We start from the raw sequence: 13,476 nt of genomic DNA, 5'->3' as shown, positions 1-13,476 counted from the left end.
GTTTTGCACTTCTGAACAAGATAGTAGCGTCTTTTAAACTTATTCTTTTGCGTCTTTTGAAAGTATATCCTCGTCAAAAGGTAGAGCCAAAAGCTCGAGTTTATCTTGTTTCCGACATAAACAAATTCCAAACGAAGAGAAATGAATGGAAAAGTTGTTGTAAAATATTTGTGAAAGGCGTTGTTAACATTGAAGAAATGTGAAGACAAATCCAGGCACAATTCATTTCATGTCCGTCTATGTCCGGACTTTGACTGGCGTAAATAATTTGGATATATCTTATGGACATCTTTTCATCTTTTCTTTTAGCTACAATAACTCAACTCTCATATGGTCTATACAAGAAGACATTTATACATCTTTAATATACCTATACCTTTTCTTTTTACACAAGCATGCGAACTACGACAGTAGGGTATTATCTCTCTGCAAATATACGTACCATACTTTCAACTGGTCGAACAACCCTTCTAACCCATGGCGCATCTTCTCAAGCCGATAAACTTCCCATGCAACAAAATACAGACGAGGTAGAAGTTAAAGCATGGATCAAATCGATTAGAGCACATAAGAACGTGGCTTTCATTGAACTGAATGATGGAAGTTCGGCAGAAAGTCTGCAAGGTGTTTTAAAAGGAGGAGGCAAGGCCGAGGGGTGAGTATAATCGTCCCTACAAAACAGCTGGCGAACCAAAAAGATAGCGGAAACTGATGCACACTACATGCAAGAATGACAAACGGGACCAGTGTGAAATTAAGAGGAAGACTGCAACAGTCAAAAGGCCAGGGACAAGATGTAGAACTTGTGGTAGATGAAGCAATGGTCTTGGGTGTCTGTGACTCAGAGGTTGGTCAAAAATGCTGGCTGACTTGCTAGAAATTCTCAAGTGTAGCCACAGTTATATCCGATACAAAAGAAAGCTCTACCGGCCGCTCTATTGCGTGAAAATGCCCATTTGAGGTTTAGGACCACTCAAACTGCCGCTATCATGCGAATTCGAGACGCCCTTGCTCGAGATTGGCACGACTGGTTCGAGGTAGGGTCAAGACAGCTCCTGTTTTGTGGAACTCATCGGGATGTATAGGAACATAACTTTATTCACATCCATACTCCCATCTTAACTGGATCGGATTGTGAAGGTGTGGGCGAGGTCTTTACCATTCACGACCATCCTCCTCCTTCCAATCCCACAGCCCCTGAACCATTCTTCCCTCATCCAACACACCTTACCGTATCTTCTCAACTCCATCTTGAAGCGCCTACGCTTGCTCTCTCGAGGACCTATACGCTCTCTCCGTCCTTCAGAGCCGAGCCGTCGATGACATCACGACACTTATCTGAGTTTTACATGCTTGAGGCCGAACTTGCATGGGAAGAAAGTCTAGATGGATTGTTGAATATTGTGGAGGGGGGTATTAGAGATGTTGTTCAGAAGGCTTCGGGCCAATGCTGGAGAAGCAAACGGATGAGAGAGGATTTAGCGATCGTTGCAAAGTGTCACTTGGACGCGGAAGAGCACAAATCTTTGGCGATTGAACAAACTCGCAACCTCCAAAGTCATTTTTATCAGATATCTACCAAGCCTTTTACCCGTTTGACCTATACTTCGGCCCTACAGCTTTTGGCCTCACTACACCATTCATCGCCTACATCTGTTTCTGCTCCTCCAAAATGGGGAGAAGGTATCTCGACGGAACATGAAAAACTCCTTGCACAACATTTTAATGGTCCGGTCTTCGTTACACGGTATCCAAAGAGCCTAAAACCTTTCTATATGCTTCCGACGCCGTCTGAAATAACTCTTCAAGAAACACATAGCCCAGAAGGTGAGACGGTAGAATGTTTTGATCTGTTATTTCCTGCATGGGGTGAAATGGCCGGTGGTTCGCTTCGTGAGCACCGTCTTCCCAATTTGCTGCATACCATCAATCGGCTAGGAATGAAGAAAGAAAATTACGACTGGTATCTTGACCTGAGAAAGTATGGAAGTGTACCCCATGGAGGATGGGGAATGGGCTGGGAAAGATGGGTAGGATGGGTAACGGGTCTGAACAACATTAGGGATGTGGTGGCATTTCCGAGATGGAAAGGACATTGCAAATATTAATCATTGGCACATGGCATTGATATTCCGTGCACTATTGCATTTATATTCAATAGAAGCCTTATAGAGTACAATGATATAAAAAAAAGACTAAAGATCCACCAATATGCAAGCAAAAAATGTACAGAATATATGCAAATGCTTTTACAAAACGAAAACCCCAAGTCTTGAATGTCAAATGGTTTTTTTGATTACACTGCTATAGAGACAACTCTCCTGGAGTGTCTTGTTCTTAATCATCTTTATTCGGCCACGAGGTATGCTTGAATGTGTTATCCGGATCCAGCTGGTTCTTGAGCTGTTTCAGCCTCTTGAAATTCTCTTGCCCATATACTCCTTTTATGTCTTTGATTTTTCTGGTCTGCAAGAACTTTTGACATCCATTAGTCTCTGTTCCCAGCAAAGAATCAAACAAACTCACACAAGGTAAAGGCCCACCAGGAGAATTAAAATGTATGAGTTGCTCAATCCAGTCCTGAGCAGTCACGACACACCTGGTGTCTTCTTCTGGAGTCTCGTCGTGCCTCCATTGATGCAGCGCTACTACAGTGAATGCTCCAGCGCGATGGCTCGCAGGGAAACAAGAGTCAGAGACAGCTTGAGGATCAGAAAGCACACTAGAGCTGGTGTACTCGAAAAGCCAAGTGCATCCATCAGGAATAGAATCGAACCGAGCACATGTTTCATCGATGACTTCATCTGTAAGGGATAGCAAGAGATCGCTTTCGATAAACCTAAGCCAAGCATGAGTTCAAATCCAAACGGTAGCTTAGACAAGATACTTGCCATTTCCTTCCTGATCCGCCCTTGAGCACTTCTTCGACAGCCAATTGCTGTTTTTCAAATGCTCTTTCAGAAAAATCCATAAAGAGCGATCGGCCTCCCTCCCAGCTACTGATGGCTTGCACATACGTCTCTCCTTCTAGTCGAGCATTCTTTCCAGAGAAACAAAGCTGAAAAACAACAATTGCTGGCGCTCCTGGCGGCCCTGCTGTGAGAATAATGTTGGCATACACTGTAGGAGGTGCACCCTTGATGCAATCTCGAACATGTTGAAGAAGCGACGGGGTTGTGTTGTGGTCAAACAAGCTGAATTTGTCGTTAATATTTGAGTGTGTTCATGTAAAAGAAAGCTTACTAAATGAGGTTACCAGCATAAACACTAGGCACGTAATACGCTTTTGCCTTAAACCTTGTCACAACACCAATGATGGAGCCTGCGCCCCTAATGGCCCACCAAACTTCCTTGGGATCTTCTCCCTCCTTCCATTCACCCCCTTTGGTACCTCCCTCGCCTACCCAGATGATTCTTCCATCGGCCAAAACCATCTCCACTTCCACGAGATTGTCCATAGCAAATCCATGTTTTCTTCCCAAAAAACCAAATCCTCCAGAGAGAAACTGGCCAGTACCAACCGGAAAGGCAGAGGTTGGGACATGAAAGGCACCATAGGGCGAAGAAGCAGTGATGGTATCCAACTGCTTGGAACCTACTCCTGCTCCAAACGTGACAAGCATATAGGGTGGTGGGTTAGGGTTGGTATTAAAAACCGCTTGTTGCTGAGGAAACAAGTTGAGATATGAAGGTTGGTATCCCGAACCGGGAAGGAACAGACTGGAAGAGGAGGACGGACCGACAGTAGGAGGCAAGAACGGGAAGGAGGAGGTGGGCGTTTTTGAAGGGTTTACGTAGGTTATACGTGGATGTGTGGATGATGCAGGAGATGCGGCAGGCGGGAAAGAGGTTGGCGTGGTGTTTACTGACGGCAGTTGAGCGGCATTATGACTGCTGCTTCCTCTTCCCTCATCTCTACTATTACTTTCGTTACCAGACGAAACAAGAGGCCCACCGACCACGGTGGATTTACTGAATCTACGCTTGCCCCTTAAACCATCGCTATCAGTACCCTCTTCCACAGCACTGTCTGCTGGTCGTTTGATGGCAGAATCTGACGGAGTCTGCTGAGCCAACAAAGACGGCGTCGTCGTTGCCAAGTCATCAGTGTGTATAGCTTCAAAAGACCCTTGAGGGGTAGGCGGGTATGGACTGGGCAGGGCCATGGAAACGTCATTGAGCAGCGACAAATCCAAAATGACATGTCCCGCAACCTACACAGGATTAGACCTGCATTGGCGAATGGCACAAACCTACACTCCATCCATGAACCCCATTTCCTCCGCTCTTTACGCTGACCTCCAGGCCGTTATCTTTACAAAAGACAATAGTCCTATATAGGGTACGTGAGCTGACCTTGCTAGACTTCAAAACCCAGCAACTTACCTGCTCACATGGAGAGCGCTCGTCGGCTTCACCAATGCCAACGCCGGTGATTTGACTGAACCATTAAAGATGGCTGCAGAAGAAGAAAAGCTGAGAGATGGTAAGTTTTGAAGACCTGAGGTTGAGGATACCTACCCGTGGTCATCTCTTCCTAGTACTTGGGGCTGTCTTCCCGCTGTCCTTGATGTCCCTCCGAGCACTGCATCCCGGAGCTGGTTTACGAGCTGTTGAGGCTCTGGTGGACACGGTAAATCCTTTGCAAAGAATGGATATCCCTTGTATGTCTTGAATGATTGCTCTCCCGCTGCCGGCTTCGTTGTTGCGGTAGTCACTTTTGTCATTCCTGGGTCGCCAAGGTCTCCCAATTCCTGAAAGTTTACAAATGCTGTAATAAGAGCAAAGGCGAAATATTCTGTGCATTATTGGGGCAAAGTACTTGGACGTAAATCCGCCACTGTGATATTCCCGATAATTTCCGCCCACCTATCTCCTCTTTTGCTTTTCCACCATTCTCTAAACCACATCTTCATCTCATCCCTCGTTTCCCCCCTTCCCCTCATAGACTTGCAGACGCCCATTGTATGTCACACACGCCTACCAACACAGCAGCGAATGCCTCGGCAGCGGACAAGAAGCCTTCTTTGACAGGTGTACGCATTCGACAACGTAAACGACTACAGGTCGCGACGGCAAAATTTGAACCAGAAGGTAGGTTGGTTCGTTGAAGGCAAGGCTGACTTGTGCACAGCATTCCGAGACGCCCTTTTGCTCCATCTGGCACTTCTTCCCACTCCGCCATCTACCGATGATTTGGTCGCAAAACTGGTGCAAGCAGGTTCAACCTTGGAGTTTATGAAATACTATGAACAGCTATTTGAATTGTTGTTTGTTGGAGGCCTCTTGCAACCAGGAGGGTCGTACCTAGATGACAAACGTTCGCCAGTCTACATCCTACAGTCGGGTGATACACCCGACGCCTGGCAGAATGGTGTCAAGGACATGGTGGAAGTGTTGAAGAGAGTCATGCAAAGGTACAAATACCTTCAAAAGCCTCTTGAAGAGAATTTCCTCCCTAGTTTGCTTGGGTATCTCGCAAAGTGGAATAAAGAATCTCGAGACAAGATTGCAGAGGCTATTGCACTTCTCGTCATGGACTGCCAAATCTCTCCCCGTTGCTTCCAGTCTCTGGCCAAAGAGCATGTCGTCAAAGACAATATAGCTCTCAATTTTTTAACTTCTTTTATCCGAGTTTACACTCTTCGTCAACCTATCGACCAGTTTGGCTCCTTATTGAGGAGGTCTGGCTTGAAGGATATTTTAGAGGTCTTTCCGCTCCAAGTCCGTGACAAGAAGCACCTTGATGAACATTTCAAGAAGGAGAATTTGCAGACGGTTGTTGATTGGTACGCCAAGTTGGCATTGGGCGAGGTAAAAGAGGAGATTATCCAGGAGGTTAAAAGGTTGATTAATGATGATGAGCCTGTCGATCAGATTATTGAAGCACTTAAAACGCAAAAAGCAGAAAAGAATGCTGGCGAAACCGACTTTTGTGAATGGATATGGTTGGGTCTTATGAAAACTGTCGATTCGACTGCGCGAGCGGATCAAATTGATTCTTTTGTTGTCTCTCATGTTAATGTAAGTCTTGCCAACTCTATAAATGACAAATCAGCTTATATGAACAGCGTTATGCCCCTATTCTAGAAACATTCTGTCAATCCGCCAAAGCTCAAGTTGGACTTATCAATGCCATTCAAGTGTATTGCTACACCGACACACGTATTATCAAGTCTTTTCCCCAAATTTTGAAGGTGCTTTATAATGCCGACGTTGTCTCTGACCAGGCGATCATTTATTGGCATTCAAAGGGTGCCAAGCCTAATGGCAAAGGGCACTTTTTAAAAGCTACAGAGCCGCTTGTGAGATTTTTAGAAGAAGAGTCGGAAGAAGAGGACGATGAATAGATCTTTGAATAAAAATTCAAGAAAACGGCTATAGAAAAGCGCAAGTCGAGGATGAGGTCAAGTCTAGGAGAATCGCTATTGTATCATATTACGACTTGCATTTTTGTGGCTATGCATATGAGCAATTGTTCACTAGAACAAATATGTTGCAGAGAACGTTTTTAGCTACTTAACAGTATTCGAAATGCTGTTGTAAATCCTAGATGAAGCGAGAAAGTTTCACAAAAGATTCTTTTAAAACTTCTAGATGTAAATTTTGGCAAAATCTAAGTTGACGTAATCATACTGGCCATCACAATTCAAACATCCGTATTAGCCTTTCCACGATTTGTTTTCTCTTCAATCATTTCTTTTCCTTACACATCATTCACAACTCTACAAGACAAGCATCAAAATGGCCCGAAACTCTGAGAAAGCCCAATCTATGCTCTATCGCTTTCGCGAACAACAAGCGATTGACATGGGCATCGGTACTCGTCAAAAAGGTGACAGAAGACCTCGAATGGCTGGATCATGCACCAGTTTGAAAGAGGCCGAGCGATGGAGAGGCGATATCATGAGAGACATTAGTAGAAAAGTATCCAAGATCCAAGATGGTCTGTCCCCTTTCCCAACAAATCATCCACCTTGGTCATACACTGACTAGATTATGTTTCCCGAACTCTTCTACAGTATCCTTGACGGATTACCAAGTTCGCGACCTAAACGATGAAATCAACCAGCTGTTTCGAGAAAAGCGTGCGTGGGAGAATCAAATTGTCAACCTCGGAGGAGCGAATTACAAGAGAGCAGCAGGGGTCATGATGGATGACGAAGGGAGAGAAGTTCCAGGGACAAGAGGCTATAAGCAAGTCCTTACCTCTCTGTCTCAAACACTAGACACGACTGGCACAAAACAGACGAGACTGACCGAATGCCTAGGTATTTTGGACGGGCAAAAGAATTGCCTGGCGTCAAAGATATGTTTACAAAAAGCGGTACGCATAATGTCTCAGCCTCTAACCGCTTGGCTGAATGCCAACTACGCTTTTAGCCCAACAAGCAACAGAAGAATCTGCCCGGAATGCATCGTTCCAAATGTTTCGACATCAAGGTCCAGGCTATTTTGGAGATGAAGACGAGTTGGATGAAGATTTGATTGGTAAAGAAGACGAAGAGGCCAAGAAAGGTATATACACCTCTGGCTGCTTTCAGACAAGCACCTCTTGATTAAAGAGAGATAAATATTGACAGGTTGAATTGTAGAATGGGAACGGCAAGCTCACGAAGCTGCTCTTACCCTCGGTATCTCTGACGATTCTCTCCTTCCGTCCTATCCCACAGAAAAAGTATAAATATCGTCCAACAGACTTGTCAGGCGTTAATACTCCTAGTCAAATGTCTGATTCATTATAATCCAAATATATTCTATCCTTAAATGTATTACACAAATATTGTAATCCCTTCATGATTGCTTGTCCAATGTCTCAAACTTGCCAGTCGTAGTAGACATGCCAAAAAAAAAAAAGTCAATTCATACACATGAACTTAATGTCCATAAGAGGCAACATGCAGAAAATAATAGATGGGTTAGCTGCGAATAAAATCGTAACTCTAAATTATCGTTTTCGTATGTATGATTACAATGAACCCAGGTCCTCTTGTCGCCTCAAAACATCAAGCTCAAGACATTTAGAGAAGGGCAGCGATACCACCAGCGAGCGCAAGGGCAACAGCGGGAAGCTGGACAGAGAGAGGAGTTGCGCTAGAAGGGCGGCCGGTATTAGAAGCAGAAGCTCCAGAGGAAGCGGCAGAGTGAGCTCCAGAGGAAGCACTAAAAAGTTCAACGTAAATAACCAAACATTAGAATTTCGCGACCAAGCTAGACCCACGATGAAGCAGCCTTGGAACCAGAAGAAGCACCGCTAGTGACAGCAGAACTAGCTCTGGTAAAATGTCAGCAAAAGTACATCCAAAGTCAAAATACACCTACGCAGAGGTAGCACTACTAGGGGTAGTGCCGCCAGAAGCGGTAGAGTTGCCACCGGCAGGAGAAGTAGAGTTGTTGCTGCTGGTGTTGCCACCCTTGCCAACACACGAGGTGTCACTCCCCTCCTGAATAGTGACAGGGGAAGAGTATTGAATGTTACCGGTAGAGTCGGTAACCTTGAGAGTGACGGATGTGCCGGCGGCGATATCAACCTTCCAGGTTATGGAGTTGCCATTCGCAGAGTCAGAGAGGGTCTCGAGGGCCGCAGCAGAGGGTTGGCCACCAGGAATGACGGCGCTGCAAAAATGTCAGTATTTTCTCGCAGACGTGGTCTCTTCGCCAAGATTTAATTCCGTGTCATCAAGTAACAAAGCTGTGTGCAGACGTGTAACGCACTGCTGCGCTTCCACCTCCGCCCTGACAACCCGCATCTTTTGTTCAAATCTCATTCTCAAGGCAAAGCAGGCAGATAAAAACATTGAGTCGTTGGCGATAGACTCACATAATGTAAGGGCCCTGACCACCAGTCCAAGCGAGTTGAGCGGGCTCTGAAAATTAACATCAACAACCATTCCCATTTCATGCATAGTCGTTTGCACCGCTAGCCTTGACTTACGACAAACGACAAGAGATGGCTATTTAAAAAAAGTCAGAAAACAATTCTCGCCACATTTCGTTCTACTCACAGGCGAGTTGACAGTAAGGTCGGCACCGAGAACGGTGGTGGCGAGGACCGCAAGAGTAGCGAAGAGAGACTTGAAGTTCATTTTTGAAAGAGTGGTTAAGCGAATGAAGATGAAGTGCAGTAACAGAGTAATAAAGAGAAAAAGATTAAAAAAAGAGATGAAGAGAAGAAAGGAAAAGAGATAAAATGCGATGAGAGTTTATAAAGGAGCGGACCGGGCGAGTTTGATTGTGTTTATTGCAACACGGCTACGCGTGTCGGCCATAGCGCATGGGAAAGGAATGTGCCAGATCTAATGGGATTTAGTGTGCTTCCTTTCGGCGCTAGCGACAAGAGCAAGACCACACCGCATCCAGGAAAAGCCCAAGCGCCCCTAGCTCTAATGAAAGAAAAACATTCGCCAACGGCTTGGAGTGTGACGTCATTTCAACAGACAGCAAAATAGAAAAATGGGTTGTTATGGCCATGGCCGCGTGGTTTTTAGGTGACGTGGAATTAAATATTTTCCCGACATTTTCGGTCGGCGTTCGCCACCCATAACTCTTCTTTGCTGGATTTCTTTTTTCTCTTGATCTTTCATATTTATTTATCGACTTTCAATAATCTGTATTCGTGTCAGAGCTGTCTGAGCGTGTGCGGAGGAAGGCTTGTATTAGAGGAAGAGTAAATTGTAAGGTGTATAGCTGCTAATTACAACTTGTTTGCTAACCAATTCTTAGTGGACTAATCATGTAGTATGTAACATTAAAAACTGGCAAAAGGCGATATGGACTGATTGAACTCAGCGGCGCAGCTACTGTTCCCGGCTCCCGACAGGGATGTTTCAAGTGGGTTTATTCTGGAGGACGGTGATCAAGCTGACGGTGATGTAGGTGCGGTAATCGTAGGACATGTTTGTTGATAATTCTTTGCTGAAAGACTGATGTCTTGCCAGTCGGCCACATTGCCGAGAACTGCCAGGCTCCTGGCCGTCTCTGCTACAATTGCAGGTGAGCATGCTCTGTACTGTGCTGTGTCACGTCTTATGAATACTTTTAGGGAACCTGGTCATGAATCCACAAACTGCCCTCAGCCCAGGTCGACCGACGGCAAGCAATGTTACGCATGTGGCGGTGTTGGCCATGTCAAGTCTGACTGCCCTTCTATGCGAGGCGCTTTTGCTCCCGGCGCCAAGTGTTATAAATGTGGTCGACCTGGTAAGTATCTCAAACCCACGTCTCCCTTCATGACAATGTGATTGGCAACGAACGCTGACAAATACAACGCAAGGTCACATGGCGCGTGAGTGTACTGCTACTGGGTTTGTCGCTGGAAGTTTCCGCGGCCGTGGCGGTTTTGCTGGTGGCTTTGGCGGTCGATCCCGTCCCCCTGCTAACACCGACGGCACTCCCGTCAAGTGCTATAGATGCAACGGCGAAAATCACCTTGCCAGAGACTGTCTCGCTCCTCGTGACGAGGCTGCTATTCTTGCTGCTAAGAAGTGCTACAAGTGTCAAGAGACTGGTCATATTGCCAGGTTAGTTTGGGATTTTGAAAGCCATTCTCATAGGACTGACTATATTTCTTTGTCGTAGGGACTGCGTCAAGGAGGAACTTGCTGCCGAGTAGACAGTCTCTTTGTATATGATGTATTGATCTTGTCGCTACGATTCATAAAGTTCTTGTTGAAGAACTTATTTGCCTTGCCAGGCTTTATTTTCCTGTTGTATGCTGTGTCGTATAACATCCAGCTCATGTTGAATTTTTCATGATTGCCATTTGGCCTTTTTGTTTTTGGTATAATAGAGCGGCTTCTGTGCGTGTTAATTGAGAACTGGAGGACCAAACATGAGTGTGTCCTAATAAATGGCAGGAAAATTATACTCAACATGAATGAGAAAAAGATTGAAGCTCACAAAAATTTAAAAGTTAACCAAGTACCCTTTTCTAAATCCAGACCATACTAGTCCTCATTCTGTCAATCATATCTATTATTTAATGCTTTTGCGAGTTATGTGTTTCCCAAATTTCACTATTCATGTATATGGTTTTCCTATGGGTTGCTTTGTAATACATGTAATGAATATACTTTTACATGATGCAAGAGTAGATCTGATAAAGCAACACTACCTATCCCATAAGGGAGCTTTCAAATAATCCTAAAGTCCCACCCACTTTTCCAATTTGTGCTTCACCTCTCCAGTAACCCCTCTGCCAATGAATACAATCTTGCCCTGTACCTTCTCGCCCTTCTTGTCATCCACTTTTGTCAACTCAAACAAATCCGTCACACCCTGCAATACAAATGCCCGTCCATCATCCACGGTTATATACCCCTTTGTCCTGAGTATGTCTGGGGCTGGCGATGAGGTTGAAGGAAACTGGTTTGACCAAAGGAGAGATTCGAGGAAAGAATTGAGCTTGTCGAATTGAGAGCAAGCAAGAGTTGGTAGAGGAATAAGAGCCGTAGTGATCTTAGAGTGAAGACTAGCTCCCTGGTCATGATCGTGATTGTGTAAGCATTCAAAAGTACGGGAATGGTCTGGTTGCCCCTCAATTTGCCTTATATCTGTAACGTCTGAGTTGCTAAAGGCCCGAATATTGAACATTTCTTCAAGAGGAACTTGAGAATTGGTGGTGTGATGCATCCGTAACGTGGGGTTTAACCTCCTATGACAGCATTAGCAGATATCACTATCTCATAAGATAAATGAGCATACTTGACCACAGTCTTAACGTCTCTGAGCTGATCCTCAGTGACCAAATCAATCTTGTTCAGTAGAATAACGTCTGCACAAGCAACTTGTCTAGCCTTTTGTCAATCATCATACCCAATAGATGTTCATAGCGCATACTTTTGACATTCGTTGATCTCTCCAGGGGCCTTTTTTTCAGCAAGTTGCTAAAAATTGCATTAGAATGGAGGCCATCAGTCACGACAAGTGAAAACAAACGTTGAGAACATTCCTACTGTCCACCACGCAAACCACACCATCGAGTATTAAGTCTCCCATCTCTTCGTTGGACCAAAATGACCTAACAATGGGTGCTTCTCAGAAATTAACGTCACTGTCCTTACCTACTGAACTTACCTGGATCAGCAACACCTGTCAGTTCGACAACTACCCAATCCACTCCTCCTGGCGCACTTGCCACCATTTCCTCTATGGCTGCGATACCCATATCCTTGACTGAACAGCACAAACAGCCATTCGGCAAGCTCAGAAACGATGATGTTGACTCTGAAGAGTTGGAGCCGGAGAATGTGAGTGCTTTAGATTCAATATCTGTAGTGTCTCCAAAATCTACATGTAATGTTGTCAACCTTATCATAGCACATCCGCTTTAGAGACAGACCATTCATGCAGACGGCAATCCTATAGCCATGGTTCTCCTTCAAGATGTATTGTAATAACGTAGACTTTCCAGCGCCGAGATAACCTGTCAAAAGGGTGATTGGTACTTTTGAACGCTCAAATTTTGATACGTCTGGGATTTCTGCTTCAAGAAGCCTGTGGTCCGTCAGCAGGGCTCTGTAGTTTTCCCTCTGCATACTGAGGAGGTTCTTCGTCCTCTCCAGGCTCAATTCTGCTGACCATGGTAAAAAAAATTGATAAGATTATGTATTTTGTCAAATTCAAAGTGTAAATAGAAAGAAGAATGAGGAAGAAAAAACAAATTGTTTCGCTGGATACGTTTTATATATTTATTAATATTTAGTTTGTAGTAAATCAAGTGTATCTTTATTATTTTTAAAAAAAGTGCATTCATCAACAACATATATAAAAGCGATATTATCAATTACAACACTTATTCTCTTGCGATTCTGTAGCTCCATATATCACCCACCGCCAAGAATCCAATTGTTCTCATGGTTCATTCTTATACCTAGAGAGTGACAAAGAGTACAGCTTCAATTTCTCAAAGATGTCTTGGTTTCCTATTCGCTCAAGCCTCATCATCTCTGCTCCAGCTCTACAGCTCCCATACAGACGCAGCCATACCGTCTCGATCTCTCGTTCAAGTCAAAGTCTTCTCAAGCTTGTCACTCCATCAAGATCCAACGGATTGGAATTCTGCCTATCTCTCGCCATTCCAAATACATGGCAGCCGACCCTACATTCTACCGCTGGAAGTCACCTTGTTCTTTAAGAAATCTCAAATCAACATGGTATTCACCACTTGCAGATATAAATCACCAACCAGATGGAGTCCGGCATCGGTCCGGAAAATGACCAGTTCTTGGGTGATTTAAATGTATTGCAAGTGGTTCAAATTGCTGAGAACAAAGTGTTGAGGAATTATTACTATACATACACCGTATTACACGTGTTGTACATCCCTTATCTGTATTTACATACATATATAGGCATCCTTCTATCTCTGGTTCTCTTTACCGCTTTGTACAAGCTAAAGAGAAACCAGATCCGGTTTGGTTATTCACAATACAAACGCAACCCGTCAATTTTATCTTTGAATCTCGAGCAATTTTT

General features: G+C 44.5%; 7 protein-coding genes across 7 annotated transcripts; 4 read left to right on the top strand and 3 right to left on the bottom strand.

Annotated features, from left to right (window-relative positions):
- Window positions 1-395: 395 nt before the first annotated feature.
- L203_100241 (asparagine-tRNA ligase) lies at window positions 396-2,108 on the top strand (the record flags this gene model as incomplete). The annotated part of the gene is made up of 4 exons (XM_066209703.1): window positions 396-655; window positions 730-847; window positions 900-1,037; window positions 1,086-2,108. The coding sequence occupies 4 exons, from the start codon at window positions 396-398 to the stop codon at window positions 2,106-2,108; spliced, it is 1,539 nt and encodes a 512-aa protein (XP_066065800.1).
- Window positions 2,109-2,337: 229 nt separating this feature from the next.
- On the bottom strand, window positions 2,338-4,727 carry L203_100240 (uncharacterized protein; the record flags this gene model as incomplete). Its single annotated transcript, XM_066209702.1, has 7 exons — window positions 2,338-2,475; window positions 2,527-2,839; window positions 2,892-3,194; window positions 3,244-4,214; window positions 4,258-4,333; window positions 4,387-4,476; window positions 4,522-4,727. 7 exons carry the CDS (start codon window positions 4,725-4,727, stop codon window positions 2,338-2,340), a joined length of 2,097 nt encoding a protein of 698 aa, XP_066065799.1.
- Window positions 4,728-4,967: 240 nt separating this feature from the next.
- On the top strand, window positions 4,968-6,350 carry L203_100239 (uncharacterized protein; the record flags this gene model as incomplete). Its single annotated transcript, XM_066209701.1, has 3 exons — window positions 4,968-5,052; window positions 5,135-6,024; window positions 6,072-6,350. 3 exons carry the CDS (start codon window positions 4,968-4,970, stop codon window positions 6,348-6,350), a joined length of 1,254 nt encoding a protein of 417 aa, XP_066065798.1.
- Window positions 6,351-6,744: 394 nt separating this feature from the next.
- Window positions 6,745-7,684, top strand: L203_100238 (pre-mRNA-splicing factor ISY1; the record flags this gene model as incomplete). The annotated part of the gene is made up of 5 exons (XM_066209700.1): window positions 6,745-6,946; window positions 7,023-7,197; window positions 7,272-7,327; window positions 7,384-7,518; window positions 7,596-7,684. The coding sequence occupies 5 exons, from the start codon at window positions 6,745-6,747 to the stop codon at window positions 7,682-7,684; spliced, it is 657 nt and encodes a 218-aa protein (XP_066065797.1).
- A 337-nt stretch (window positions 7,685-8,021) lies between these two features.
- L203_100237 (uncharacterized protein) lies at window positions 8,022-9,086 on the bottom strand (the record flags this gene model as incomplete). Its single annotated transcript, XM_066209699.1, has 6 exons — window positions 8,022-8,163; window positions 8,222-8,275; window positions 8,323-8,616; window positions 8,822-8,867; window positions 8,936-8,954; window positions 9,006-9,086. 6 exons carry the CDS (start codon window positions 9,084-9,086, stop codon window positions 8,022-8,024), a joined length of 636 nt encoding a protein of 211 aa, XP_066065796.1.
- A 213-nt stretch (window positions 9,087-9,299) lies between these two features.
- L203_100236 (uncharacterized protein) lies at window positions 9,300-10,612 on the top strand (the record flags this gene model as incomplete). Its single annotated transcript, XM_066209698.1, has 9 exons — window positions 9,300-9,419; window positions 9,661-9,674; window positions 9,724-9,738; window positions 9,790-9,831; window positions 9,877-9,887; window positions 9,939-9,993; window positions 10,043-10,200; window positions 10,274-10,520; window positions 10,579-10,612. The coding sequence occupies 9 exons, from the start codon at window positions 9,300-9,302 to the stop codon at window positions 10,610-10,612; spliced, it is 696 nt and encodes a 231-aa protein (XP_066065795.1).
- Window positions 10,613-11,142: 530 nt separating this feature from the next.
- L203_100235 (uncharacterized protein) lies at window positions 11,143-12,582 on the bottom strand (the record flags this gene model as incomplete). The annotated part of the gene is made up of 7 exons (XM_066209697.1): window positions 11,143-11,653; window positions 11,704-11,790; window positions 11,839-11,885; window positions 11,938-12,032; window positions 12,076-12,288; window positions 12,341-12,495; window positions 12,539-12,582. The coding sequence occupies 7 exons, from the start codon at window positions 12,580-12,582 to the stop codon at window positions 11,143-11,145; spliced, it is 1,152 nt and encodes a 383-aa protein (XP_066065794.1).
- Between the last annotated feature and the right edge of the window lie 894 nt (window positions 12,583-13,476).

The sequence above is a fragment of the Cryptococcus depauperatus genome, chromosome 1 (assembly GCF_001720195.1).
Source record: "Cryptococcus depauperatus CBS 7841 chromosome 1, complete sequence".
Lineage (NCBI taxonomy): Eukaryota > Fungi > Basidiomycota > Tremellomycetes > Tremellales > Cryptococcaceae > Cryptococcus > Cryptococcus depauperatus.
The sequence above is the reverse complement of the archived record's forward strand: the minus strand, read 5'-3'. Positions and strand labels throughout refer to the sequence as shown.